This window comes from Glarea lozoyensis (assembly GCF_000409485.1).
Source record: "Glarea lozoyensis ATCC 20868 chromosome Unknown GLAREA3, whole genome shotgun sequence".
Lineage (NCBI taxonomy): Eukaryota > Fungi > Ascomycota > Leotiomycetes > Helotiales > Helotiaceae > Glarea > Glarea lozoyensis.
In genome coordinates, this window is record NW_007360998.1 from 1204372 (window position 1) to 1232371 (window position 28000).

A 28000-nucleotide genomic window follows, 5' to 3' on the forward strand; every position below is an offset into this window, starting at 1 on the left:
CCTGAGCCATCTGGCAGAGGCAATTCTGAGCTGATACCCTATTCTGACTTTGCGACTTCCGTTCATCATTCATCAAGCTTCTTTCACCTTCTTGGTGGGGCAAATGCTGGTGGGGGACCTCCGAAACCTGGGGGAGCGAATCCTCCTCCTGGTGGCATACCTCCTGGTGGGAAACCTGGTGGTCCTATCACATAGTTAGTACAATTGTGCATCCTAAACGTGGGAGATGTGACTTACCGCCTCTACCAAATGGAGGGGCACCAGGGAACCCTCCAAACCCTCCTGGTGGACCGCCTGCAGCAGGACCCTAATAATAATTTAGCATGTTAAATGAGTGACTAAGAACTAAACATACAGCTAGCCCAATGGCAGCTCCTCTTCCTGCTGGTCTTGCGATACCAGCACCTGCGGAAAGAGCAGATGCAGCACCACCTGGCGCACTAGCTCCTAACCGCGCTGCTGGATCTGCTGGAGGTGGAGATTCGACAGATAGAGAGATTATATGTGCGCCTCGAACTATTGTGAGACCTAATGTACGTTTTTCTTCGGACTCGACAAGCGGTGCGGAGGTTGAGCTTGCGCCTGGGGCGGTGGAGGATTTGGGTGCCTTGCGCTTGACGCGTCTGAACTCTTCAGTATCCGCGAGGACAAGATTCATGTGCTACTTTGAGTTAGCAAAGGCTCAATGCGTTCATCAAACACAGCTGACCTTGTCGAACGCAAGCATTTGCCCAACCATTTGTCTTCCATCGTTCATTGTAACTCTCATCCGGTAGTTGATCTAACAACAAATCAGCCCATGTCCAAGGGGTATAACACGCGTGAAGAGTATGGGTATCTCTCGAGCAAGGAGTAACGTACGAGACCGGCCTGTAGGAAGAGCAGATGTTAGCCTATTTCGTCAACATAAAGCTTTAATTGAGGTTCAAAGATTGTAACTTACCATCTTTCCCTGTTTGTTCGCCATGTTGAATTAGATGCGCGTTGGGTAACGGCTTCTATCTGGTATTTCAAAGATTGAATATTGAAGTATTGCGACTTCAAATAACTACAGCTCTTGCAAGCCTAGTGGAGGTATGTCAGGGTAGTCTTCGATAACGAGGAGGCTGAAGCTCTCCAGGAAATATTTGACGCTAAACACTTGGAGCCTAGCGCAAAAACAATTTAGCGAGGCCGAAATCCCACCACCACTATTTGCAAAAAGTTCGAACTTTTGATCAACGACTATCGACAAAACCAACCCCACGACAATCGCCAACCTTAATCAAGATGGCTGAATCCGACAAGAAAGAGCAAAACCCCATGAAGGAGCTTCGCATCCAGAAGCTCGTTCTTAACATCTCCGTCGGAGAGTCTGGTGACAGACTTACTCGTGCCGCAAAGGTGTTGGAACAATTGAGTGGTCAAACTCCAGTCTACAGTACGAAATATGAAGCCAAATCATTCATCGCATAAACCTAACTATTATCTTTAGGCAAGGCCCGATACACCGTCCGAACCTTCGGTATCCGTCGTAACGAGAAGATTGCTGTGCACGTCACCGTCCGTGGACCAAAGGCTGAGGAAATCTTGGAGCGTGGATTGAAGGTCAAGGAATATGAGCTCCGCAAGCGCAACTTCTCTGAGACCGGTAACTTTGGTTTCGGTATCAGCGAACACATCGATCTCGGTATCAAGTACGACCCAGCGATCGGAATTTACGGAATGGATTTCTTCTGCTGCATGTGAGTATATGGATGAATGGATGAATGGAACAAGCGATTGACAATTGTAGGACCCGTCCTGGAGAGCGTGTTGCCAAGCGCAGACGTGCAAAGTCCCGTGTCGGTACCAGCCACAAGATCAAGCGTGAGGAGACTGTCAAATGGTTCAAGAACAGATTCGAGGTATGGCTCAGTAGATATGCAAGGTTGTGGTGTATACTGATAATTTTCTTTAGGGTATCGTTCGATAAATTCTCAATCATGGTTTGGTGCATGGAAAAGGAGTAAATGGATGAATTCATGACATGGGCAACATTGGCTGTATATTACTGAATCTACGGATCAGAAACGCAATGAAGCAGTTCATCACAACTGTTAAACTGTATCTTTATGATCAGTACGGCCTTAGAGTCCGACCGGCGTCATGCCGGCTTGCAATTGTTGAGGATTCAATGATGTGAAGATGTTCTATGCTATTTTTCTATGCTCTACTTTTATGTTCCTTCGTTGCCTCCATTCAGTTCCATATGAGAAGATATGATTTAGAAGCTACTGACGCCCGAAGCGCACATTGATATTATGTCCTGGAAATACATACTATCTTCGGACTTGCGCTTAAAGAGTCTGTTTGCTTACAGCCCAGAATCATCGACGGATGTTGTTTGAGCTACAGAGCCATGGTTTGAATTACAGAGCATGCCACTGCAATGCTTTGGCTTATCTACCATTAGAAGCAAAGGGATTCTCGGGTGTCTCTTCGTAGCCATATCAATGGCAATCGAAAGATGCCATTTCTTTGATCATGTTAACAAAATCCTGCATAATTCGTCCGTCTTTTTTATTCAATAAGGCATTTGGACTCTGTTCTCAGTACGTTAATATCAGAAGTTCCTCCCTTCGAATTGTGATCTAAGTTGATGGGATTGGGATATTTCTGCTAGATGTCTTGTCCGCTGCTGTTATGGTAGCCAATGCAATTGTGCTATCCTAGATTTCATAAATAGGCATTTTCTCTCATTGATTGTGGCTAGGATCAGAAAACAGTAGATATGGCATTTAAAGATTGCTGAAAGTAATAAAGTTTACCACATATACAGAGACCTTTTTCCTAATCCCAACACCCCAAGCAACTGCTCCAAAAAGTGCAATATTTTCTCTGCCAGAGGTTTCCGAGCTTATACCACAGGTACCAGTACCGAAAACGAATCGTACAATCCATATCAAGCTAAACCGTCGTCATCATGTTTTACATCCATCCCTTCGCATCACCATTTTCATCCATTATTTATTATTATTTCCGCCGAACATCTTTCCAAATTTTCCCTAAAACACAATTAGCATTCCATAACCCATGCGCTCTCAATTGACAGAGATTGGAAAAAGATGAAACCTACATCCCCTCTGCCAAACCGTTCACTGATACTAAATCTCTTATGAACCCCAACCCCAGGACTCACTTTCCGTGTTTCCTCTTTCCTCAGACTTAAATCCTCTACTTTAACATCCTGCGTCGCGCCCAACCAGTTTTCCACTTTACTCCCATTCGAAATCCTCTTCTCTAATTTCGGCAGCCCGACATCTGACGGTAGAAAAGGGTTCGCAGGCGGTTTCTGGGGTATGGATTTCTGTAAGGAGACTGGCGCTTGAGGCTGTCGCGACGGGACGTATGGTTTTGGCAGGAGGGTCTGCGATTTGAAGGAGGGAGATGTAGGTGTTATTGGTGAGGACGCGAGGTTTGAGGATGGGAATGAGCTCGTGTTGGGTGTTGAGGAGGTCGAAGCTGTGGTGGTGGTGTAGGAGGGTGAAGCGGGTGGATTGTGCATCGCCATAATGGTTCTATGGCGTTCGCGCGTCAAATGCGTGTTATGAAACATGATGGAACGGTTCAAACGAGTGACTGAATGGCTCTAGAAGGTCTGAAATGATAATACATAGATGGGAGCTCGATTTCCAAAGCTCCAAGAAAAACACCCAATATCCACAGTCCGCCACAGCACAGGGGATATCCTTAATCCGAGGTCAAAACACCCCTTTTTCCGCATTACCATATTGTCGAAAGCTAAAACCACACAAAAATGTCAGCTAGTTGGCTTGGTTTGAGGCTTAAGATGCGACTCGATGGATGAGGGTTGGTGTGCGCGAACTAAAAGGACTTGAGCGAATTGGACGTCGGAGTTTGAATTTGGCGGCCGATTAGAATGATTGGGTCTTCTGCGATCAATATGATGAGAGGAACACGGGCATTGGAAGTCTTGTGGGAAATGTAAGTGGGATCGATGTATTTCATTCCATTCAATTCTTGCAATATCTTAAATTTCATCACATTGGGAAAAGATGGACAAGCAACTTTGCATAGAGATTTTCAGCATTCAGTAAGTATGCAAATTGAGTTTGATCTAACAAGGTCGCGTGTGTACATGTTAGCCATACGAGTTGAGCGAGAAAGTACTTGTGTTTTCATGAATTCAATTCGTATCTGTAATCGCAATGCTAGTAGAACCTGATCAATCCGCCCAGCTATAGTACATCGATGGTATACTCCAAAGCCAAACGGCGACAACTGATGCTGCTCTTATAAACACCACCAACACCCAATATCATAGACCAGAGTATCATCGCTCAATTTCTTCTCGTTATAAGGCCAGCTCCCCCAGCTCTCTCTCTTTCTTGTGTGACATTTTCTTTACTTGGCTCCTCCAGTAGTGAAGCTGTGAAAGAAGAATTATTAGCAACCATCTTATATATAGACATGCAAGAAGCGAAGAGTAACTTACTTATTCCACATCTTACCAAGGACACCAGCGGCGGGCTTCTGTTCAGCAAAGCTTGCTCTGCGAGCTGCTGCTGATGCATCGGTGCTATTTCTCTTCTGGTTTATCAGACCCGAGAAGAGAGTTCCTGATTGAGAGCCCTGTTCGACAAGTCAGTAAGCAATCCAGTTTCGATTCTCAATATTCATTTGAATAGCTAAAGATTTATTATAAATGGGTGCATACCCGACGTGGACTTCCAGAATCACCACCAACGTTGTTTGCTGCTGTTGGAGTTGTTCCGGACCCTCCGCTGACTGCTGCTCTTTGGGAATTCATCTTGATTGACTTGAGTTGGTTCTTTTGGTTTTCGATGTAGAACTTGAAGTGGTCTTGGAAAGAATTTGAAGCTTCTTTTGATATACCGATGAAAGGATGAGTTGATGACGATTTAATGAACAAAGAAATATCAATGAGAGGTATTCACCTACATATACCCAAACGAAACTTTACGAAGCTACCCCTCCCCTAGCTCGATCCTCCACACACTCAATCCACATGCTCATCATCTCGTACAAGACGTTCCTTCCCCGAAAAGAGAACCCTGAAAATCCACAAAAAGCAGCGATCCGGACTTGATGACTTCATCAAATCAAGCCATCACCTGCCAATCGAGCGCCCGCCACTTAAAAGTCTATTTTTCAGCCTTGCCTGAATGACAGGCCTATGAAGGCATTCAGTCTGCTTTACGAATGCGAGGTAGGAAGAGATGTGCATACCCCGCGTGTAGGTGGAAAGTAAAAGTGGCATGACTTGTTACCCAAAAACGATGTATGTTGTGTAAGCCGTTGTATTACTCTGGCTATCTTGAATGAATTTAGCCAATCATATGTACCTCATCTTGATTTCTAAACATGCATATCAAAAAGCTTCGCATGTGCTGATAATCAGGGTCGTAAGATACCTACTGTATCTCTTGCATGACCCTATCATTGCCTGCCCTCTTATTAGTAGACGGGTTCCCTGCTTCCATCACTTTACTGCAATTTGCACGCTCCAGCGAGTCTTCTTCAAGATCCTCAAAAGAGTAAGAGATCTCCAGGGACAGTACTCATAGCTGCAAAGGGTTAGACTTTTGGTTTCATATTCAAATCAGGTACTGAGAGAACTAGTAATGTATTCGTATGCTCGAGACTGTTGTTGATTCCTTAGCTCGATCGCGGGGTCGAGAAGATCGACGGCAGTAAGCGAAGAAGCTTGGACCGCTTTGCTTGGCCGGCAGCGATTGGGTTCGATGGCAGAACGTCTCGCAGAGGAAAAGAATGAATAAACTGTCAAAAATCTAATACTTATTATTTGGGTTGACGAAGTGCCAGATATTTTGTCAACTTTGTTGGCGAAATATACAAGTTTCGTTTATCACGTTCAGGAAACCAGAAATTGCTATACTGTTTTTATAGATCGAGATTGCTACTGCTTATTATGTCTTTCACGAGAAGCTGTTCGATGATATAAGAATGTTATTTGGAACTAAGGGCTATATTATTGTCACCTCATCATGTAACGATTATACCTCTCGTAAACCCAGATACAGTTTTTAAAGTCGAAATTGTAATAAATCTTCCGACGATTCTAGATATCAACATCCATTTAGACATATCGTTATATGTAACCCCCACGAGTACATTAATAATCATCAAAACTTTATGTGACTTTCGTGCATTGCTTTGTTTATCGAAACTCAATTTGCTCAATGTTGCATAATGTTATTATATTCGACAAAGTCAAAAACTAATCACAAGTTCTACACCTCTGCGAGAAAACTTCGTGATGGGTAGTGTCAATTGTCAGAACGGTCCATCAGTTCATATTCAAGCCACAAGCCCTTGAAACGGAAGGAACTTCAACATGGAGCTCTAAACCTCCTAATTCCTGAAAACAATTGACAAAATATCGATATTTCGTCAATCTGATTGAAGAAATATCACGTTTTGATCGCTCGTCAAGTGTACTGTAACATGGGTAGCGACTTCCCCTGTCCCAGTTCACCTATCAAATCAAGTCCCAACATCGCACCCCTGAAATCAAATCGACATCCCCTGCTGACCTTCACATCTCCAGCAGATCTCGATGTCGTTCCCTAATTGAGTTAAAACCCATCACCTCCACGATTCCAAACTCTTTTGTTGCATGTCGCGCAATCGTGGCCTCCGCCGTTAGCAGACGGAGGTTTCTCTGGCAGAAGAAGTACCTCGGAAGATCTGGAGTCTGGACACGCTGACTGATGTATCAACGAAGGCAAAATGCCGCAAATCACGCTGGCTGTCCTCTTCACCAGCCATTATCAAGCATTGGTCTCTAGGAACAAAAGCGCAAGAAATTAAGCATACAAAGACTCAAAAGAGCGTTTCAATTTGGAATCATAATTCATTTACAAACCACCTCCTCTAACAGTCAAAATCTCTGATGATGGACGTCGTCTTTGCACCCGTGATAGCCTCCAGAACTTCAAAAGTACCATCCCATCAAACCATAATCTCCGTTCTCCATGAAACCCTCTATTGGCAACCGAGTCCTTTTGTGTCAACTACTCGAATTGACCTCGATGCTAGCGCTGTGTTCGTAGTGAAAATATCGTCCTGAAGTAACAAAATTTGCCTATTTTTCACCTGGCTTGACAATCTTACAAATGAGGTCGGAGCCTCCGACAGAGTCACCCTCCTTGATCTGAATTGTCGAAACCTTACCGGCATGAGGCGCTGAGATCACCATTTCCTAAAATCTCATTAGCTGCTGTTCAGACATCTCGTGTCGAAATACATACCATCTTCATGGCGCTGAGTACAGCGATAGGATCACCCTTTTTGACTTCACCTCCATCGTGAACGCGGATTTCAACAACAACACCAGACATTGGTGCACCAACTTGGCTCGAATCTCCGGGATCAGCCTTTGGCCTGCTTGTGTTCTCGACCGCAGCGTTGTTGTCGTCTACTGTGACTTGACGGACCTCACCTAGTTGAGAGTTAGCGATGAATCAGCCTTAAGAAGTTCAGTACTTACCATTCATCTCATAGAAGACCTCACGTTGACCAGTTGTATCGGACAAAGGTCCAACAGCGAGCAACTTCAAAATCAAAACCTTACCTTTCTCCAACTCGACGTGGAATTCTTCTCCGATTTCGGGTGCTGACAGGAAATATCGTGTAGGTAGGACGCTGAGATCGCCAAATTTCTGGATAAACTTTCGGTAATCCTCAAAGACCTTGGGGTACATAGCATAGGAGGAAACGTCGCACTCAGTAACGCTGCCCCAGGTGTTGTGTATATCCTTCTTGATCTTGGCAAGATCCAGTGGCTCCAAGGACAAGCCAGGTCGCTTATCAAGCTTACGTCTGCCTCGGAGAGCATTTGTCCTCAGGGGCTCGGGGAAGCCGCCATATGGCTGGCCCATTAAGCCTTCGAAGAAATCGAGAACAGACCCGGGGAAATCGAGTTCACCAGCCCTCTTCTGCACATCGTCAAAGTTGAGCTTGTTCGAGACCATGAATTGAGCCAGATCTCCAACAACTTTGGAGGTTGGTGTGACTTTGACGATATCGCCAAGCAAATCGTTCGCCTGCTCGTAAGCTTTCTTGGTTTCAGCCCATTGAGCACCAAGACCAAGTTGAGATGCTTGGAACATCATATTGGTCAATTGGCCACCAGGTATCTCGTGATCGTACACTGTACTATCAGGTCCCTCTGAATTATGATACATTAGTGAATGGTTGCCTTGGTACTGAGGGATTTGACTTACGCAAACCTGCTTCGAATGGGGAGTACATAAGACGCAGTTGAGCCCAATAGTGATCAATGGCTCGAACTTGATGTTCGTCTAAACCTGGGTAAAGGTCGCTACCTTCCAAAGATGCAAGAACAGCTCCAACACTAGGTTGAGAGGTCATACCAGACATCGAGTCACTGGCGGTGTCCACGACGTCGGCACCTGCTTTAGCGCAAGCGACCATGGAAGCAACACCAGTGCCCGCAGAGTCGTGAGTGTGCACATGTATCACAAGATTTGGATATTTCTCGCGAATAGTTCCGATCAAGAGGGTGGCAGCTTTGGGTTTCATAACGCCAGCCATGTCCTTGATGCCGAGAATATGTATGCCGAGCTTTACCAGTTTCTCGACCAATGATAGATAGTACTCGAGGTTATATTTCTTCTTTGGGTTTAACACTTTATAATTGTCAGATCGAAGCACTTCTGTGGGAATAGGGAACTTACTGTCACCAGAATAACACACGGTACCCTCAACGACACCTCCAGCCTTTTGAACTGCCTTAATACCAACTTCGAGCTGGTCGATATCGTTCAAAGCGTCAAAGACACGGAAAATATCGACACCATGTTTCTTCGCCTGTTCGCAGAAGTGGTAAATAGCGTTGTCTGGAAGTGAGGAGTATGCAACACCATTGGCACCTCTGAGCAACATCTGGAAGGGGATGTTTGGCACAAGCTTGCGCATTTTTCGCAGTCTGTCCCATGGATCTTCATACAAGAAACGCATGGCAACATCAAAGGTTGCTCCACCCCAGCACTCAAGAGAAAACAGGTTGCTATATGCGTGGCTGGTCTCTTTGGCGATGTTCAGAAGATCAACAGTACGGACTCGAGTAGCCAATAACGATTGATGAGCGTCACGCCATGTTGTATCCATAAGAAGGCAGCCCTTGTTGTCACGAACAGCCTTAGCAAACGCTTCTGGTCCCTTCTCAACAAGAATGTTTCTCCATCCCTTTTCGCAAGGGACGGACGTGTCAATTTTATTGCCAGACTCATCAAAGAGCTCTGGCATGATGATCTCGCCCTTGAACTTAGGCTCACCGATTTGACCCTTGATACTGCTGCCATTGACCGCAATATCTCCCAAGTAAGCAAGAAGTTTCTGAGCACGGTTTTGACTCCCAACGAGATCGAACAGCTCGGGTGTGTCATCAATAAATGTTGTCCAGCAGTTGCCTTCAATGAATGTAGGGTGAGTGAGCAGCGATGCTAAAAAGGGAATGTTCGTCTTGACTCCGCGAATTCGGAACTCGACTAGCGCTCGGAGCATCTTTCGACGAGCAATCTCATAGGTAGAGCCGTGGCAAGTACACTTAACCAGCATACTGTCGTAGTGAGGAGTGATGATGGCACCAGCAAATCCATTTCCACCATCCAATCGGACACCGTTACCACCTGCTGATCGATAGACCTCAATCTTTCCAGTATCTGGAGAAAAGCCCTTAGAAGGATCTTCTGTAGTGATACGGCATTGGATAGCGAAACCCCTGGTAGAGATACGATCCTGAGTGAGACCTAGTTGTTGTAGAGTAGCGCCGGCAGCGATTTGAATTTGAGCAGCAATCAAATCAATCCCAGTAATTTCTTCTGTGATAGTGTGCTCGACTTGAATACGAGGGTTGATCTCGATAAAGTAATATCTGTTCTTCTGGTCGACCAAAAATTCTGCGGTACCAGCATTGCGGTAGTTGACCGACTTTGCAAGTTTGACGGCATCTTTGAGAAGATTGTCCCTGACATCGACTGGAAGATCCTTCGCTGGAGCTAGCTCCACAACCTTTTGATGTCGTCGTTGAACTGAGCAATCACGCTCATAAAGGTGGACAATGTTTCCTTGGTTGTCTCCAAGGAGTTGGACCTCAATGTGCTTAGGTTTGTCGAGGAAACGTTCCACAAAGACAGTGCCATTTCCGAAAGCCGATTTAGCCTCGGAAGTCGCACGGTTGAAAGAGTCCTCCAAATCTTTTTGCTCTCGCACAACACGCATACCACGTCCACCACCACCATATGCAGCTTTGATGATAATTGGGAATCCGTATTCGTCCGTGAATTTCTTAACGTCCTCGAATTTGTCAACCGCTCCCTCAGTTCCGGGAACTACGGGTACGCCCGCCTTGATGGCCAATGTTCGGGCAGACACTTTGTCACCGAGCGAGTCGATGACTTCGGGAGAGGGACCGACGAACTGTCAGAGCCAATTAGCCGGGTTTCGACGGACCCTTTTGAAAATGTTACTTACAATCAAGCCAGCCTTCTCAACGTTCCTCGCAAATTCGGCATTTTCAGAGAGAAAACCATATCCTATCACGCATTAGATGTTGTGATTCTCTGCGTCATGCAATCACTCTTACCAGGGTGAATCATTTGAACTCCATGTTGGAGAGCAATTTTAATGATCTCATCTCCAGCCAAGTATGCTCCTACTGGTGTGTATTGACCTCGCTTTCCGATGACATATGCTTCATCAGCTTCTGTAAGAGGAAATCAGTTAGCAAAACTTATCTTCGTATGTAAGGAAACTACCTACTTTGTCTGTGCATAGAAAGTCGATCCTCGTAACTGGCGCAAGTCAGCACCCACAGTTCTGGACAACCCAATTACACAAATACCTGAAAACTGCTACTGTCTGAAGAGACAATTCGTGTGCCTGTACCAAATTAGCCTCTCTGACTGATTCGTTATCCACTGAAGTAGCTCTTACCGTTCGGAAAATCTAGAAGAAACAGAAAGTTAGTATTCTCAAAAACCCCGCAGCGTATATTTGGAAACATACTCGGATAGCTATAATATGTTAGCCTCATATCTTCTAATTATCTGCATTTTTGATTGGGGAAACTTACGGATCTCTCCTCGATTGGCAACTACAATGACGTAAAACTCATCAGCATGTTTCTCTTGAGCAGGTTCCTCACCTTTACAATGCGGAGGGGTAGATCGTAAATAACTGACCAAGAATCTTTTTCAATTGCATGATACTGGAATTGGCTCTAATGCGGTGAACGGTTTGCGCCTGCTTCATATCGAGGGCGCCCTCCTCGAAGACCTCGCTGTAGGGGCCATGCTCGCCGTGGTCGCCAGTGTGTGCCGCCATGTTGAGTCTGAGTGATGTAGAGGGGAGATGAGAAAAGAGGGGGAGCTATCGAAGCTCAGAGAGAAGAGAAGTTGGTTAGTGTCGGTCGAACAAAGCTAGCTGTCCAGGTCGCTGGCTTGTTGAGGGTTGTTTTGACAAGACCGAGCTACCGTAGCCGGAGCGGTGGAGGGGTGATATGAGAGCTCCCGGAGCTGCCAGGGTCGGTGATTGCAAGCGTGAACGGTCAATTGAGAAGATAAGGGCGGAAGTTTATGTACTCGTTGTCGATGTTGTAGGATGAATGAAGAATTGGGAAAGGAGAGGAGATGAGATAATATGTTAGCGTTTTGTGGTGTTCGGGGCAAAGTATTTGTGTTGAACGATTCTATGACAATCAATCGGTCTTTCCCCACCTCTCGCAGTCAATGCTGCTGCTGAGCTTTGGTGGTGGACTGGGGAGAGCTCTTTCTTGGTGCCTCAGCGTGGTGGGGTCAGGAGAGCAGCGTCACGCCTCTGGCTCTGCTCGCCTCGAAGTGCCTGTCCAGCGCGCAGCTTGTCTGTTTCTGTCCCTGTCGCAATCGCAACACCGCCAATCAACACGCCGCGATATGGGATTTACGGATTAGATTTTGCGCTTTGGTGCAGACGAAGCCGATCTAACAATTCGCGTGGACCTTGAGCCAAGCCTGTCTGGTTGGAGATGTGTGTCGTCGACAAACACCAAGAAGTTTCACGCCCAGAGTCAGAGAAAAGCTGGAAGAGCAGAGATAAATAGAGCGACCAGATCTGGACCGCTTTGCGGTCGCCAGGTCCTCCTGCAACGCTGGGCAAGGCTGGGCATCCAGATTATGTGGTGAAATACGGAGACACCATGGAACACAAACCCACAACTATCTTCCACGAACGGACGGGGAATATAATTCTGCCCACAGCGAAGTTCTGGTAACGTCTTTGCGAGTCACAAAACACGGCTGAGTGTTTCCCCAACATCACCACGCCTAGACTGCAGAAGGTGCAGTAGCGCTTTCACCCCCATTCCTCAGCAGATCGTGAACTGTTTTTCCTGACCGACCTTGTGGACAGCAAAATAATTCTTCCTCGTCTTTTCGCATTTCCTTCTACCGAGCCCGCTTGTCCGACCTCGGTATTGGTTCACCATGCAGAGAAGGATCAAGCATTTCTTCTTTCCAGGGGACCATCACCAACCTGGCGGAGGGATGACGAGGCAGGGGAAGATCTGATCTTGAGCTAAACACCGACATCCCCGTCCGGTGCTAGGGGAAGTGTAGACAGCGGACTGCCGTGGGACGGAAAAGGAAAACATCACCACCAACGTGCTCATGTTTGTTGTAACGGAGAGAGCTGGCTGGGCCTGGTTACTTCCCCACGCCGTGGGTACCCGCTTAAACACCTCCAAAGAAGGAAAATGACTCGTTATTACGGGCCAATTGTCAAAAACATGCAAAAGTCGGTGAGGTTGGTAATGATGATTCGACTAAGTTTGTAAAGACATGTGCGGCTTTCAATGGCTGGAGTTATACAGAAATATGTCACTTGATTGATGGCCATAGTTCTATCCCACATTACTACCTTGGATAGGACCAACTGTATATCGTGTGCACTATTCGACTGGTAACCATGATTGCAAATGGTTTACTAGATAGGTACAACGAGCGAGTGATCGTCAAAGCTGCAAGCTAAAGTATCGAGATGACTTGGCTTTTTCTGAACAGGAGGCGGTCTCGCGGAGGACAAAATAAATGGCAGTCGAAACACAATATTTCTTCGATTAAGTTGACGAAATATCGTATATTTAGTGGATTAACTTGGAACATTATTACTATTCCGTCAATCGTTTTAAGGAAATAAGATTTTTTAAGCTCTATTCGAAGTCGACTTATTATTCAGCCCAAGATTAGTGGGTAGGTGACTGACCCTTATTTTGTCCTGAGGCGGTCTCTAATACCTATACTTGGCTACCAAAGTCCATGCACATCACATAAAACAGAAGACTCTGAACACATAGATTTATGAAGGGGTTTGAAGTACAGATGCCAAATCCACCAATACGTCTAGTTAAGGCAAGGTCAGAACAAATTCGCTACTATGAAGTTACAATGCGCCTCCCAAGGTGGCGGGCCCGACGAGGAACCACCTTTGAATGCAGCATACTAGTTACTACTACAACATTCCCATGCGAATATGCCACACATCCTAAGTATTTTATTCCGCGTGAAAACCACCAAAAGCACCCAGATATGCTCCGTCATTATTACACTCTAAACTTCTTATGTTCAGACTCAAAATCCACCACCGAAGCCCGTGGCTTGTGGTGCAAAGCCATTTGTCTGCGCGAATGGTGCTGGGGATTGTCTTCCGCCGGGTCCAGCAGTAATCATCAGCCGACCACCACCCAGAATGGGTGTATTGCTGTCATCAGTCTCCTGAGATTTTTCACGTGACTTTCGCTCCTCGTTGTCCTTTTTCAAAGTCTCTATTGTTGAGCTCTGTTGTGCGAGGTAGTTGATCATGAATGGCATCGTGAAATCGGTCAGACCATGACGCCATGAAACTTCCATGACAACATGGATTGGAATGAGCTCGTAGCAAGCGTAAAGCATACCGACATAGCATTCGCGGCTACCAATATCGACAAACTATTCACGATTAGCAATGTTGAAATCGACAAAGACAGGGTTACACTCACGTATCGCAGTAACTCCTCGACAACATCGGATTTGGCTGACATAGCAGCAGTCTCAATAGCGTCCTTGAAAAGCTTGTCCTGCTTCGAGAGAGCAATGGACTTTTCCCATCGCTTGTTCTTGCGGTAGATGTTGGCGGCAATTTGTCGGAAAAAGACAAGGTCATGTTTTTCCAACCGCTGAGCAAGCTCAACAGGATCATAGTTATCGTAGTTCTCAACTGAATCTCGAAGAGTTTTGTAGTCTTCCTCTTCGATCAGGAGATCGTTAATAGCATTGTTGACGATCTTCTTATTCTGAGTTTGGACATTGAGAAGGAATGGTTTGATTAGCGGTATGTTGTCGGATTTCTCGAACATCTTTACCACACGGTTGACATCAATCCTTGGGGTTAGTGCCTGGAGAAGATCTGTCAGAAGCGAAGGTTGCTGTTGGAGGTAAAAGTTAAGTGCTCGGTAATAGATTTCCAAATTGGCAACCTTGACGATGATGTCCTTGAAGGAGTGGTGTTCCCAAGCGTCGGCAGCGCGTTCCATCATCGCAAGTGCAGCATTGTCCCACTCATCGTAATGGCAATAGAGGAAGACAAGCTCTGGCCACAAATGCGCTTCCTCGCATGCGCGGACTATCCAATAAATTAGCATACGGTTTTCTTGCTCGCTTTGGAGCCGAGAGCTGTGTCTAAAGATCAAACATGCTCCCGGCCACTCGGGAACAGAGTTTGAAGTGAGTAACAAAGGCAAAGTACGAACTCATCTTAGGAATGTTGATCCTCCCCCAGAACAGCTTCAGGTGCTCCATAACACGATCTGGATGATATTTTGAGAGAGCGATGCCTAGTTCGGTAAATATTCCCATATGACATCTCTCTAAAGATTACGTTAGTATAATTAATTTGTGGTGTCCTTGGGGTGCCAAAAGGCAAGATAAATAAGTATGAACTTACCAAGACCAAGACCTTGTTCAAGGAGCGAAATGAGCTCGTCGAAATAACCATTGCGCTCATATTGCTTGACCAAACCTTGAAGCTCTTCTGCATCCACGATCAAATTAAGACCACAGATTTGTGCTAGTCGGAACTCCTTCTTCTCCACGCATGCAGCATTGACCTGTTTCCAGACCTTGATGTTATTTGCTTTTCGGGCGCACTCAACAGCTGCCTGGTAATCCTCAAGGTGTACGAGTGTAGTAGCAAGCTTCGCCCAGTTGGAGATGCTGGTGAAGAATATCTTTGCAGCCTGATGAAACCCTTCAGCATAAGCCTTGTCACCGGATTCCTCGATGTCGGCGACGTTCGTTCCCCTCAGGAAATCCTCTAATTCGCTTAGCTGTTCAGTGCGAGCATATGCGAAGGCCAGTGCAGTGTCGATAGCTGGCTCTCTAAGCGTCTTTCGAGACATGCGAAGGAACTTGATGAGGTCCTCATCCTTTCCAGCATGAGTTGCAATCTCGATGACTTCCAAGTAGTTGCTTGGGTCTTCAGCCCGAATGTATGATGCAATACCATCTGATACACGGAGACCATCCAACTGAGCTTTCGCAACTCTGCTCCAGACCTCTGGAAGCTCGACTCGCTCGGCGTACTCATGAGCACGATCAATGCTCACAATATGTTCTACCAATACGTTCGCAGCGCTCTTGTGGTCATTGATCTTCTTGTAAACTTCGAAAGCTTCTTCGAACAAGCCCACCTCGATACAGATGTTAGCAATATCAGGCGCATTATACGCATCGAGTCTGTGGATGTAATCCATAACACGAGCCTTGTCAGCCTTGGTAGCGGTAAGAATAAGAAGATTTTGAAGATTCTCGTTGTCACTGAATGGCGAGGGTTCAAGAACAATTTTTTCCAACAATTCAATCAGCTCCCCTGGCAAGTCTGCCTGAAGGAAAGCTGCCACAGCGACGGAGACCTTGTCTGGTTCTGTCGACTCGGGAACTGCAGTGGAGATAACCTGATCCACAACAGAGCGGCGATGGATGTTGTTTGGGCTAAGGACGAAAGACCAGAGTTCAGTATCAGCTCGGTTGAGGAGATACCGAGATTGAGCTTTGAACATAGAGTTTTCGTTGGTAATGTTGACAAGCTCTAGATCATTCTGTCCCTTTTGGTACGCAATAAAGGCCAGGTTAGGATCGCGCTTCTCGCAGTATTTTCCCACTGTAAGCGTGTTGTAGAGGTCGTTTTCTTTGAGAAATTTCTCTGGGGCGTTGTTTGAGTCCTGAGATCATTAGATGTGTTGCTCGCGGCACAAGGCACGGCACTTACAATATAAATTTTCGCAAGAGCATTGTAAACAGCTTGTTGTTGATTACCAGCGGCAAGTGTCGCTTCAAGGAATGGTAACAAGATCTTCAATCGATTTCTGGTCTCGACTTCAGCAACGAGGTCATCGATTGGGACCGAAGCTGGGTTGACGGTTTGCAAAAGGTTCTTAATGATGGATTCATCGCAATCGACGTCAAGCAGACCGCCCACAACCGCTGGTGTGCGAGCTGGGTTCACACGTTGAACATAGACTTCAATTGACTTGAATTGTTGATTCTGGTAGAGGTAGAGGACCAAGTCGTGGATGAAGTTGAAACGATCGCAAACGATGATCAGAGGTAGTTGTTCGGTTAGCTTTGCTTCCTTCAAAAAGTTTTTCACTTTTTCTGGATTAAAGTGATCTTTTGATTGTTTGTCAGTAAGCGAGTAAATGACAGGGTTGACTAGAATTAAAATGACTTACTGCTATCTCGACAGATCCGCTCAACCTCATTAAACTGCCCCATTTTTGTAGCAGCTTCAATGTACTTGAAGTTGACATCTGGATCTTCGCTCAAGTTAACGATACTACCAAGGTAGTAGAAAAGACCCTCGTAAGTCTTGTACTTTTCGAAGAGATCAATCAAGCGTGTGGCGCCCAACAGATCCGAATACTTTGTAGCGATTTGTACTACCGAGGCAAGGTTTTGTCTGATATTACTCTTTAGCATGGCATCAAGACAATCCAAAGATTGCTCGAGTGACAAGCGACCGAAGAAGTTAGTGAGCCAGTCTTGAGAGAAATTTGGCTGTGCTGCAATGTTGACCAAAACTCGCTTGATAGCGTCAGGGTCATCGTAATGCTCCAGAGCGCGTTGAACAAGTCCAGCACCCTCACAAAGTTGTGCAATACGAGGTCTGTCATAGTGAGAGAACATGTCGTTACCAAGGATAGCGTCGGCGACTTGAGGAGCATTCATCAGGTTCATCTCGAGGAGACGAGTTTGCAAGTTGCCTTGTTCTGGTTTGTTATCCTTGAGTGCATCAAGAAGGAAGGCGGTTGCAGCTTGAACCATATTTTGAGATTGGAATACGTCAACCACACGCTCGATATCTACCAAAGGACCACTCTCATTGTTTGCCAGCTGGGTTGCGAACTCCGCACCTTTATCAGGCGACAGACGTACAATATTCTGGAGCAGAACAATGTAATCCGGCTGATATCCCACTTGCGTGGCGTAAGGCAAAATCTTCTCAAATTGTCCAGTCTCCGCAAACGCAGCAACGACCTTCGGCGCGACATTGGCACGCAGATAAATGCTAAGAGCAAGGTTCAAGTCATGTGGCCGAACAATATCACCCAGCTCCTCGGAGCAATCTAGCTTGTTCTCTTTCATCCATTTCTCGAGCAGATGTTTTCGCTGTTGTGCAAGGACTGGTCGCACGAGTTCTAGCGTTTCGTGTTTGTTGAGAGTTCCTTTATCGAGAAGCATGCCAAAGTATTGAAGAATGATTGACAGCTGGCCTGGAACAGCGGGTAAGGACTTGAATCGGTCAATGGTTTGAGGGGTTCGAAGAAATCCTCGGGGAGAGTTCGCGGCGATCTTAGCAGCCTCTGCATAGTTGCCTGCAGATATCAACTGGTCGAACTGCTGGGCGTATAAGTTGTCTGCACCAGGTAGGCCAGCCCTTGATGCAAGTTTGACTGCTAAGCCAGAATTGGCAGGGTTTTGAAGCAGGTAATTGATAATTGTGGTCTCGTCAACAGCAACAGCCAGCACTTGGCCTTTGCGATTAATACCTACCAAACCTTCAGATTGTGAATCAGCAGTGGTGATGAAAATTGTCTCGCTCGAAATTCGATTCATGAATATGCATGTTCCAGTTTCCAAATCGTACAAATGAATGAACCCATATTTGGTGACGAGGTAGATGATGCTGTACTTTTGAGAAACTTGCATAGCAACTGGAAAATCATTCACTGCCTCTGCTGGGAAGTAAACATCTACAGCCTTCTTCGAAAAGGTTGGATTTGTGGTTTGGTGATCAACTTCGACTATGTGCAGCTTAGCTCCAGTCGCGGTTCGAACCGCGAAAGTGAAAACTTTGGTGTCCGCAGGCGCTCCTTCAAGTCGTAGGGTGCCGAACGCTGCTGCGTGTCCTTCGATAGCTTGACTGATGCCGCGATCTCGTGAATGCAATTGCATAGCACCAACCACTCGTCCCTGCTGTTGTGTAATACCAATTACCACCATCCATTTCCCATCGTCACTGACACGGTAGTTGATGATTTGGCATCCCTATTTGAGGTCAGAATACATAACCAGAGACATGCGAGAGAGACATACCGCTAGGTTTTGGTTTCTCTTGAATACTTCCACTGGAGACGCCTGGTTTGCATCGAATACATCCCAATGGTATACCGCGCTATCCGTCACCAGACCTAAGCTGGTCTCACTAAACCATTTCCAGAACACCACGTCCTCACTCATTGTCGCAGATTTCAGCTTTGCCTTTTGAGCTAAGTCGAATATTTGTAGCGTTCTCGACTGTGCCTTGAGCGCAATGACCTGTTTGGTCCAGTGCATGATGGCGCTATCCGCCTTGATCGGACGTCGTATGACATTGTTGTTTTGCTTAAGGTCAACGATGATAACTTCTGGCGAAGCTGCCTCATTCTTTTTCTCGCGAACACAAATAAAGGAGTCGGATTCGAGGGTCTAGCCGTTGGGTCAGCTGGATGTCACGAAAAATTCGAAAGGCAAGGACCAAACTTACACATGAGTTAAACCCAATTGATGCTTGCTGCAAAGTAAAGTCAGTTGCTGTCCGAATGGTCATGGCCGATTTGGAACCTGCGACATCTCAAGGAACCGGAATCTGGAGGAAATGGATAACGCACATCAACATTTACTTGTGAACTAGTCAACTACATTCCGAGATTAGCACCCTTCCATTGCAGCTAGCAATAGCACAAATATGGTACTTACCTGTAGCAACTCCGTAAACTTGATAGGTAAGGAGGGCGCCATATTGTGTACGTTGCGCGAACGGCGCTTTCAGCCTAGAAAGGCGCTCAATATGCGAGGAAAGGGGAAAGAAAAGTACAACAAGTTATTAAAGAGCGAAATATCCTAATGAATCCCTAGAATGAAGGGAATGGGGTGGATCGTTGTGTAGTTGATGTGTTGGTGATTGCGTAGATGGAGCCAGCTTTCCGAACAACATTTGGGAAACAATATCTGGTGCCTGAAATATTAAGGCATCCAGGCATCAACTTCCAGCTCACGGTCAGACGCGTTCGCCAAATGCACTTCAAAATTTATGGTAGGACAACCCCTTTTTTACAACAGTATTTTAGGAATTTTCCTATTTAACTTCTACATAGAGAAGACTTGCGATTGATGCCATGTCACATCTGGTGAAGCTTTCTCCCACTACATATCCATCCCACTAAGTACTATTATCACATTTTGCACACAGCCCTGCGCAAATAAGAGCCTATAACTGGTCACAGGAAGATATGGCTTCTGCTGAAATGAGGCGTGCTTTTGGGCTGCCCACGAGTAATTCGTTGTCTGCATACAAGTTAAGGCGCTACTGATTACAACGCGTAATCACCACTCAAACACGTTAAATGTGCTGGAATCCTATCGCGTGTTCAATACGAGCTGCTAGCAATTAGAATCAAACTCTTCATATGCAGCAAACGTTCTGGACCCGACGGTCAAATTTCAATATCATGACGCCTGACACATACTTCAAGTTGCCTGCCTAGGTAGCTGGCAGGTCCATAGGCAGGTGGTAGGCAGCCTCATCAGTCCTACGAAACACAGACGGCGGGTATTGTCACCGTAAGTATTATATCTTTGAGGGTTGACTCCGCATTCGTATTTAGACATTCCAGTATACGTGCAACTCAGTAAAGCTCGTAACAGAATTTCGGTCAGATTTACATCAACAACCTCCAAGCACCCAGGATCAATGCCGCGGTACCTATAGATCAAGTTAACATCAATATAGAGACCCAAGATAGCAAACTTGCCTGTACAAACACCCATCAGCCATTGCAAAGTTTGGAACTTGACGGATTCGAGCTTTTCCCTTAAACCCGCGACTTCCTGTTCAATTTTTGTTTCCGTTTCTTTGATTTTCAACTCTTGAACGTTTGCTTCTTCCCTAATCCTGCCTTTCTCTAGATTGAGGTCAAGACGTACAGACGCCTGTGTTCTATTGACTTCATCCCTCAATCTCGCATTAAGCTTCGCCAAATCATTTGTAAGTCGTTCATGTGAGGCGCGAGTCGTCGCTGACTCCGTTGAGTCTGCTGAAATAAGTTCGGATCTGAGCTTTGCAAAGTCGACTTTCTGTGTATATGTTGCTTTTGCCTGGTCTTCTCGCAAAACCATCGTCCGGGTCAGATTCTGAATACTACATTAAAATCAGTAAATATCCTACTGGATCCAAAATTCTAAACACACCTCTCCTCAATGACATCACTCAGAACTTTCATCATAGCCACTGACTGGGCTTCCGTGAAACCCTCCTCTTGCAACCGTTGAACAAATTTTAAAGTGTCAAAGTGATGATCTCTTGCTCGTCGTGGCGTGGCATGAAAGGCTCGACGTTGTAGCGATACGGAGGTTGTTGGCCTGAAAGTATTTCTGCAATCCTTCCCAAGAAGACAACGCCGCAACGGTTCTTCGGTTCGCTTTGAAACGTGGTGGTTGGAAAACGCTGTGGTGAGAGCTCGGAATGGGACACTTGAACTCGATGCTGTTTGCCAGCTTAATTTTGGCAGCAAAAACCGTGGCACGGTATGCGCACAATTCAATCCGAGGGCCGCCATTACTGTATATCCTCGCGATGTCGTGCGTCAGAATGGTATGGTTTGCTAGAATAATGCCAGTGGTAATATCATTATTGACTCTTCCACTGCTTGCTGCTTCAATTCGGATTCACATCGGCAGCGCATTCAGATCCCTGCCCTCGCCTTTCTGAGTCATCCACATCCACCTGGGAATTGCATATCTCCAAATGTTCAACTCCAAGCTTTACATTTGACATACGCTCAACTACAGTTAATACAACGAAGCGGAATCCAGGCCAGAAGAATCCTCAAACTGCATAACTCTGCGACCCAGTTTATACCCTTCACTAAGGATTTAACGTACCCCGCCACAAAAGTTCGCAAACTCTCAAACGTCAAAAATCAACCAAATTCTACCCCGCCACAACAACTTGTTCAAGCTCTGCAATCCATACAAACACCCATCATGGCGGCGAACGGTGATCGATACGGTAACGATTTAGACTCTGATTCCGATTCAGGCCCAGGTTCTCCAGGACTTGATCCGGAGAAGGATTTCGACGACAACGTACCAGAGATCGAAGACAAACCAGTCAAATCTGCGCTGAAAAAATCTACACAGAAGGAGATAGCACCCGCTATCATACGACCTACACTTCCTCCGCAGACTGAACCTAAAGACCTCGATGTCAAATCTCTCAACCCTCTCACTCCCGAGATCATAGCTCGCCAAGCAACAATTAATATTGGTACTATCGGGCACGTTGCGCACGGAAAATCCACAGTGGTTAAGGCAATCTCTGGGGTGCAGACGGTCAGATTCAAGAATGAGCTGGAGAGAAATATTACAATCAAACTTGGTTACGCAAACGCAAAGATCTATAAGTGCGACAACGATGATTGCCCACGGCCAGGTTGCTTTAGAAGCTACAAGAGCGAGAAGGAGGTCGACCCACCATGCGAACGAGATGGTTGCTCTGGAACTTATAGACTGCTCAGACATGTTTCGTAGGTGGATCTCTCGGAGGCTTCATTATCTTGCTAATGTCTATAGATTCGTGGATTGTCCCGGTCACGATATTCTTATGAGTACTATGTTATCTGGAGCAGCAGTGATGGACGCGGCTCTGCTTCTCATTGCCGGTAACGAAACCTGTCCCCAGCCTCAGACTTCAGAGCATCTTGCAGCCATCGAGATCATGAAATTGAACAAAATTATCATCCTCCAGAACAAGGTAGATTTGATGAAGGAAGAAAGCGCGAACCAACACTATCAATCGATTCTGAAGTTCATTCGGGGAACTGTCGCTGGCGGCGCGCCAATCATCCCAATTTCAGCTCAACTGAAATTCAACATCGATGCGATCAACGAAGCAATCGTTTCAACTATTCCAGTACCCCCAAGAGATTTTACGATGGACCCACAAATGATTGTCATCAGATCTTTTGATGTCAACAAGCCTGGTGCAGAAATTGATGAATTGAAGGGAGGTGTCGCAGGAGGATCTATTCTTCACGGTGTCATCAAGCTTGGCGATGAAATCGAGATCCGTCCGGGAATTGTCACTCGTGATGAGAGAGGAGCTATCAAGTGCACTCCTATTTTCAGCAGAATTGTAACTTTGAATTCCGAGAACAATGAGCTGAAGTATGCTGTTCCGGGTGGACTGATTGGTGTCGGAACCAGAATCGATCCAACCCTTTGCCGTGCGGATCGTCTAGTCGGTTTCGTGCTGGGTCTCAAAGGCCGCCTGCCTGACATCTACACTGAAATTGAGGTCAACTACTTCCTCCTTCGCCGACTACTGGGGGTCAAGACCGCAGACGGCAAGCAAGCAAAGGTTGCCAAATTGGCTAAGAACGAGGTGTTGATGGTAAATATTGGTTCGACAGCAACCGGAGCAAAGGTTGTGGCTGTGAAGGCGGACGCCGCAAAGTTGGTCCTGACCAGTCCTGCTTGCACCAATATTGGTGAGAAAGTCGCTCTGAGTCGACGTATCGAAAAACATTGGCGTCTTATGTGAGTTTTCAAAGATTGTCTGTCATGTCGTATAGTTTATACTAATTTGTTTACAGTGGTTGGGCGAACATTCTCTCCGGTGTAACTCTTGACCCAAGCACATCTTAGGTGATCTCGGAAGACGATTCGAATCGTGAGAAGATATACCACACCTCCTGCCAGTCATTTAGATTTCAGCATATTTCAGGAGTTGTCAGACTGGGCAAAAAGTAATACTTGCATGATGCATATGGCGTCTGCGTCAAGTAACAAGGATAAGCGAGTGGATATCTGCCGAACTCATCAAGCAGGGCAGTTTAGAAGTCATCGTGACAATAGACTTGAAATCTAAATGATAAAAAAGTTATATAACGAGAACCTGGTGTAAATTTCAACAACAGTTTCTGGGTCACCAGGTTTCTTTTCTTTTGTGTTATGTTTTTCTGTAGAAACAGACTTTCTATTATGGGCAAAAGCCAATCAAACCCAATGGCAATCTTTAGGCAGGGCAAAGCGCTCACATGCATTTGTGTGTAATACTACGTTCTCAGCCTTGTACAAGAATTTGATAATATTTCAGCTTTCCCTAGTACAGAAGACTCATCCACGGTTTGCGTAAGGGCTATGGCTATGGCGTAGACCGAGATTACAATGCGATGAAGGTCGGTAGGTGCACCTACCTTTTTAACGGCAATATCCAAACAGACATCAAGCCGCATCGGCGAGGTTTGAGAGAACATTTCCTGTCGGGGGAACTCGCTGTCTGTTGCTGCAGGTGGTGTCTATATTGAAGTCGTGGCTAACGTCAGCAAAGCACCTGGTGAGGTGCCTCGCAGATGTTTGACTGCCTAACAATATACGAAGAAATATTTAGCCCTCAGCCGTCCGCCGTCCGTCGGCCGGAAGGTTTAGGAGGGTGCTACAGAGGGAATATGAGGGAATATCAGCCATCGAGAGAATTTCCGTTTCGGCACTCCATTACTCCTACTCTGACCGAAAGTTCTTCGGTCCCGAGATACCTAGGCAGAGGTTTGCTTTTTCTACGCCCGTTTGATAATCGAGGGCCTCCCTATGGCCATATGAGGCGCTGTGCGTGCTCCAAATTTGTTCGCTCCCACCTTGCCTCTGCCTCTGCTGAAGTGTGGTCGGTCTCTTCCCCCCACCCATACATACTCTGGTTCTCACTACGCCGCATCAGCGAAGCAGACTTCTCCACAAAATTCCGAGAATCCAGCTGTTCTCCAGTCTTTCTCTCTATAACCATTAGAAATGGACGAGACCACCCATCGTTCCTCCGGCAGCTCGTGTCCAGGGTGAAGAATAAGGTACTAGATAACTCGATCCAGAATCGGAGATCATTAAAAGTGTAAATCGTAAGCTCCTCTAGACGGCTCATCTCGCAGACGTCATGATGTGTCCAGCCGTCGAAATCCGAATTACAGTCTACATCAAGTATCGTTAACCGTATGCGTGATAGTTCTTCTCTTTTGATATGGCGAAGAGCGTAGTCGTGTATTCGAATGGTGTCAAGATTGTAGTTGACCCAAGTGTAGCGGGGACTGCTCCCCATGCTGAAAGCGGCAACGTACGAAGAATTGGCGCGCGATTCTCTAGATACTTGAAGTACTGCGGGAACAGGGTCGTGGCTGTAGAGATATTGGGTGTCTCTGTCGTGAGAGAAGTATTTACACATGGTCAGAATCCGAGGTTCACAGGCAAGACCCCAAATTGAAATTCGAAGCTCTATTGGGAGACGAGGAAAAGGAGCGAAAGAGCACAAGGGAGCATCTGCCATTCTGAAAACTGTTGATAACGGGAATGTCGGTGCAGGTTTGTTGTATGATTTTCTCGTAAACAGGAGGTTGTTTGCAGCGTTGGATTAAACATACAATAATTAAATGAGTGAACCTTGGAACTTGGAAGCTACCTAGGTACCTACCTACGAGTAGGTAATGTTGGTAAATGTAACGTCAGATTGCCCCATGCAGGCCTCAGAAAGCAGACAGATATCCTATAGGAATAATTTTATTCCATTATGGAGCTTAAATCCCAAATTTCTAAATTGTGAGAGATACTACTAGTGCCCTTGGTATTAATTTTATAGGCAGAGTTGGGTAGTCCGAAAATAGACATCACCATATTCCCCTCCTCGACCAAACTTCAAAAGGACTTTCGGGAAGTTCAGTTTGCCCGCTCGAACCTATCACATAGTTCTTGCACTACGGAGTTTTCAGGCATTTCGCCCATCTCGTAACCCTCATATCAACAAGGGTTGCATTGGGCCAAGCGAGGGTCACGGGTGCTCTGAGCTCCCATTATTGAGCTGAGGATTTCTTTGTTCCCTGGGCCCAAATCGCACAATACTAATAAACTTCACGCTTCGACATTAGTGGCTGATTCAGTCAGCTATGAGTCAAACAAATAATGACACCTGCATCCTTTGCATAACCCTTTTGCGTCTCTACACCTGCCCTCAACCACATCATTCACGACAAATACGCGTATGATTCACACTGTCTTATTGCATACCTGTTGAGCTGTACTCCTTTAACTTCGACCCGCACCTCATTCAAAGCAATCATTCCGCAAGCGAGAGGACCAATTAAAGTGTCAAAGACTCGGGCAGAAGTTCAACCTGGGTTCCAGACTTCCTTAGCGCCGGCTCGGACATTTCGGCCGAAGCTTTTCTGCCCGAGCGCTGGCTGTCAACAAGGGTCCTGTCAGTGAATAGAAATACGACTTCGAAGCCCGTCTTCTGTGTTCGCAACCTCACTCGCCTAACTCACTTATATCGAGCATCGAGATATTCAGACATCATGCTTGCCGCCGATTCGAAGTCCAACATGGACGCGTCTACGCTGAAAAGTGGCACTCCGAGTTTCGACGAGAAACGTGCCGAGAAGGCTGATGAGACAAGGCTAGGCTCGAGCGATTCGACAGTCCCTTCGACGAAAGAGACCGAGCCAGAGCCAACTAGTAGTAGCCATGGAGGAGACCTGAGCAAGGTCGTTTCAGTGAAGTCTGCAAAAGAGGTTACCGAGGAGTTGAACAGGATTATGACAAGTGGAGAGGGTGTGGAGTATCCTACAGGAGCGAAACTTGGTCTGATATCGCTTGCTCTCTGTAAGTATCTCGAAGTCTTTCCAAAGCCTGGCTGGCCCTGTTATGCGTAGGAAGCTCGTGCTAACTGTTCAACCAGGTCTGTCTGTCTTTTTAATGGCTCTGGACAACACCATCATCGCCACGGCTATTCCAGCAATCACGGATCAGTTTGAAAGTCTTCCAGATGTCGGGTGGTATGGTAGCGCCTACCTTTTGACGACCGCGTCGTTCCAACTTCTCTTTGGAAAGTTCTACACCTATTTCTCTCTGAAATGGGTCTACCTGATCGCCATTGGCATCTTCGAGCTTGGAAGTCTTCTGTGTGGTGTTGCGCCAAATTCGACAGCATTGATCGTCGGTCGAGCAATTGCTGGTGTGGGATCGGCTGGAATCTTCTCAGGAGCACTCATCATCGTCGCTTTCTCGGTACCTCTGGCAAAGAGACCAATGTATACCGGGTTTATTGGAGCCATGTACGGTATTGCAAGTGTCGCGGGACCTTTACTCGGAGGCGCATTTACGGATAAGGTTTCTTGGAGATGGTGTTTTTATATCAATCGTAAGAGTTCCAGTCCCTAGCCAAAATCGTCACCCCGGCCTTTACGAAGTGGTGTCCAGCTCGATCAATACTAACATTAGTGTCCAGTGCCTATCGGTGCCATCACGGTCGTCATCATCATGATTTTCTTCCAAAACCCTGAGCGAGCAGCCGTTGCAGATCTTGGATGGAAAGCACGTATCAAGGAGTTCGATTTGGAAGGCACCGCTGTTTTCATGCCAGCTATCATATGCCTTCTTCTCGCCTTACAGTGGGGTGGAACCAAGTATCCTTGGGGATCTGGAAGGATTATCGCTCTTCTCGTACTGTTCGGTATTCTGATTTCCATTTTCATTGGCATTCAATTTTGGAAACAAGACTCTGCCACTGTTCCACCCAAAATCATGAAACAACGAACCATGTGGGCTGCATCATGGTTCTCATTCTGCCTGGGAGCTGCCTTTCTCTTGCTTCTCTACTACCTTCCTCTCGTAAGTACAGCCGATGCTTGTTTGTTTTTACGATTCTGACAAAACAATAGTGGTTCCAAGCTGTCAAGGGTGCTTCGGCCGTAAAATCTGGCATCATGAATATTCCAATGGTAAGACATCATCTCACCCTTCACATAACTGCCGTGACAACAAACTGATCTTCCTAGGTTATGACCTTGGTTATCACATCCATATTCGCTGGAGTTGGAGTTACTGTCGTCGGATATTATGCTCCATTAATGATCGTTTCCTCCGTTATCGCTGCAATTGGTTGCGGTCTACTCTCAACCCTTAAACCAGATTCTTACCACGGTTACTGGATTGGGTACCAAGCTTTGACTGGAATCGGAATTGGTCTGGGAATGCAGCAGCCGCTGATCGCTGTTCAGACCGTCCTCGATATTTCTCTCGTCCCGATCGGTACTTCGGTCATTGTTTTTGTCCAAACACTAGGAGGAGCCTTATTCGTCTCTATCGGCCAGAGTGTTTTTACCAACAAGCTCTCGGATGGACTAGTCAAATACGCTCCATCTGTTGATCCCAAAGTCATTCTTGCAACCGGAGCTACTGCCATTCAGAAAACGATCGATAAATCAGTTCTTCCAGGCGTCACGATTGCGTATAATGATGCTCTCACGCAAGCATTCTTAGTCAGTGCCGTTATGGCAGCTCTGACGATCATTGGGTCTGCCGCAGTCGAATGGAAGTCTGTGAAAGGAAAGAAGATTGAAATGGCCGCAGCATAGAACTCC

General features: G+C 46.2%; 10 protein-coding genes across 10 annotated transcripts; 3 read left to right on the top strand and 7 right to left on the bottom strand.

Annotated features, from left to right (window-relative positions):
* Positions 1–83: 83 nt before the first annotated feature.
* On the bottom strand, positions 84–967 carry GLAREA_00398 (Sm-like ribonucleoprotein; the record flags this gene model as incomplete). Its single annotated transcript, XM_008085156.1, has 6 exons — positions 84–184; positions 238–307; positions 356–661; positions 710–781; positions 862–870; positions 944–967. The coding sequence occupies 6 exons, from the start codon at positions 965–967 to the stop codon at positions 84–86; spliced, it is 582 nt and encodes a 193-aa protein (XP_008083347.1).
* Positions 968–1269: 302 nt separating this feature from the next.
* Positions 1270–1954, top strand: GLAREA_00399 (Ribosomal protein L5; the record flags this gene model as incomplete). The annotated part of the gene is made up of 4 exons (XM_008085157.1): positions 1270–1420; positions 1475–1724; positions 1775–1886; positions 1940–1954. The coding sequence occupies 4 exons, from the start codon at positions 1270–1272 to the stop codon at positions 1952–1954; spliced, it is 528 nt and encodes a 175-aa protein (XP_008083348.1).
* Positions 1955–3037: 1083 nt separating this feature from the next.
* GLAREA_00400 (uncharacterized protein) lies at positions 3038–3532 on the bottom strand (the record flags this gene model as incomplete). Its single annotated transcript, XM_008085158.1, has 1 exon — positions 3038–3532. One exon carries the CDS (start codon positions 3530–3532, stop codon positions 3038–3040), a length of 495 nt encoding a protein of 164 aa, XP_008083349.1.
* Positions 3533–4386: 854 nt separating this feature from the next.
* On the bottom strand, positions 4387–4792 carry GLAREA_00401 (uncharacterized protein; the record flags this gene model as incomplete). The annotated part of the gene is made up of 3 exons (XM_008085159.1): positions 4387–4411; positions 4478–4614; positions 4700–4792. The coding sequence occupies 3 exons, from the start codon at positions 4790–4792 to the stop codon at positions 4387–4389; spliced, it is 255 nt and encodes an 84-aa protein (XP_008083350.1).
* A 2319-nt stretch (positions 4793–7111) lies between these two features.
* GLAREA_00402 (Aldolase) lies at positions 7112–11376 on the bottom strand (the record flags this gene model as incomplete). Its single annotated transcript, XM_008085160.1, has 13 exons — positions 7112–7228; positions 7278–7468; positions 7517–8197; positions 8253–8678; positions 8727–10470; positions 10525–10586; positions 10637–10756; positions 10813–10844; positions 10895–10932; positions 10987–10998; positions 11059–11066; positions 11126–11146; positions 11235–11376. 13 exons carry the CDS (start codon positions 11374–11376, stop codon positions 7112–7114), a joined length of 3594 nt encoding a protein of 1197 aa, XP_008083351.1.
* Positions 11377–13655: 2279 nt separating this feature from the next.
* GLAREA_00403 (Clathrin heavy-chain terminal) lies at positions 13656–19340 on the bottom strand (the record flags this gene model as incomplete). Its single annotated transcript, XM_008085161.1, has 10 exons — positions 13656–14012; positions 14063–14685; positions 14813–14929; positions 15007–16282; positions 16330–16730; positions 16793–18608; positions 18657–19028; positions 19087–19113; positions 19211–19237; positions 19299–19340. The coding sequence occupies 10 exons, from the start codon at positions 19338–19340 to the stop codon at positions 13656–13658; spliced, it is 5058 nt and encodes a 1685-aa protein (XP_008083352.1).
* Positions 19341–20260: 920 nt separating this feature from the next.
* On the bottom strand, positions 20261–21157 carry GLAREA_00404 (uncharacterized protein; the record flags this gene model as incomplete). Its single annotated transcript, XM_008085162.1, has 3 exons — positions 20261–20304; positions 20360–20739; positions 20790–21157. 3 exons carry the CDS (start codon positions 21155–21157, stop codon positions 20261–20263), a joined length of 792 nt encoding a protein of 263 aa, XP_008083353.1.
* Positions 21158–21584: 427 nt separating this feature from the next.
* Positions 21585–23246, top strand: GLAREA_00405 (P-loop containing nucleoside triphosphate hydrolase; the record flags this gene model as incomplete). The annotated part of the gene is made up of 3 exons (XM_008085163.1): positions 21585–22126; positions 22173–23138; positions 23195–23246. 3 exons carry the CDS (start codon positions 21585–21587, stop codon positions 23244–23246), a joined length of 1560 nt encoding a protein of 519 aa, XP_008083354.1.
* A 940-nt stretch (positions 23247–24186) lies between these two features.
* GLAREA_00406 (uncharacterized protein) lies at positions 24187–24912 on the bottom strand (the record flags this gene model as incomplete). The annotated part of the gene is made up of 1 exon (XM_008085164.1): positions 24187–24912. One exon carries the CDS (start codon positions 24910–24912, stop codon positions 24187–24189), a length of 726 nt encoding a protein of 241 aa, XP_008083355.1.
* A 1021-nt stretch (positions 24913–25933) lies between these two features.
* On the top strand, positions 25934–27994 carry GLAREA_00407 (MFS general substrate transporter; the record flags this gene model as incomplete). Its single annotated transcript, XM_008085165.1, has 5 exons — positions 25934–26240; positions 26317–26778; positions 26866–27248; positions 27299–27358; positions 27416–27994. The coding sequence occupies 5 exons, from the start codon at positions 25934–25936 to the stop codon at positions 27992–27994; spliced, it is 1791 nt and encodes a 596-aa protein (XP_008083356.1).
* Positions 27995–28000: the final 6 nt, after the last annotated feature.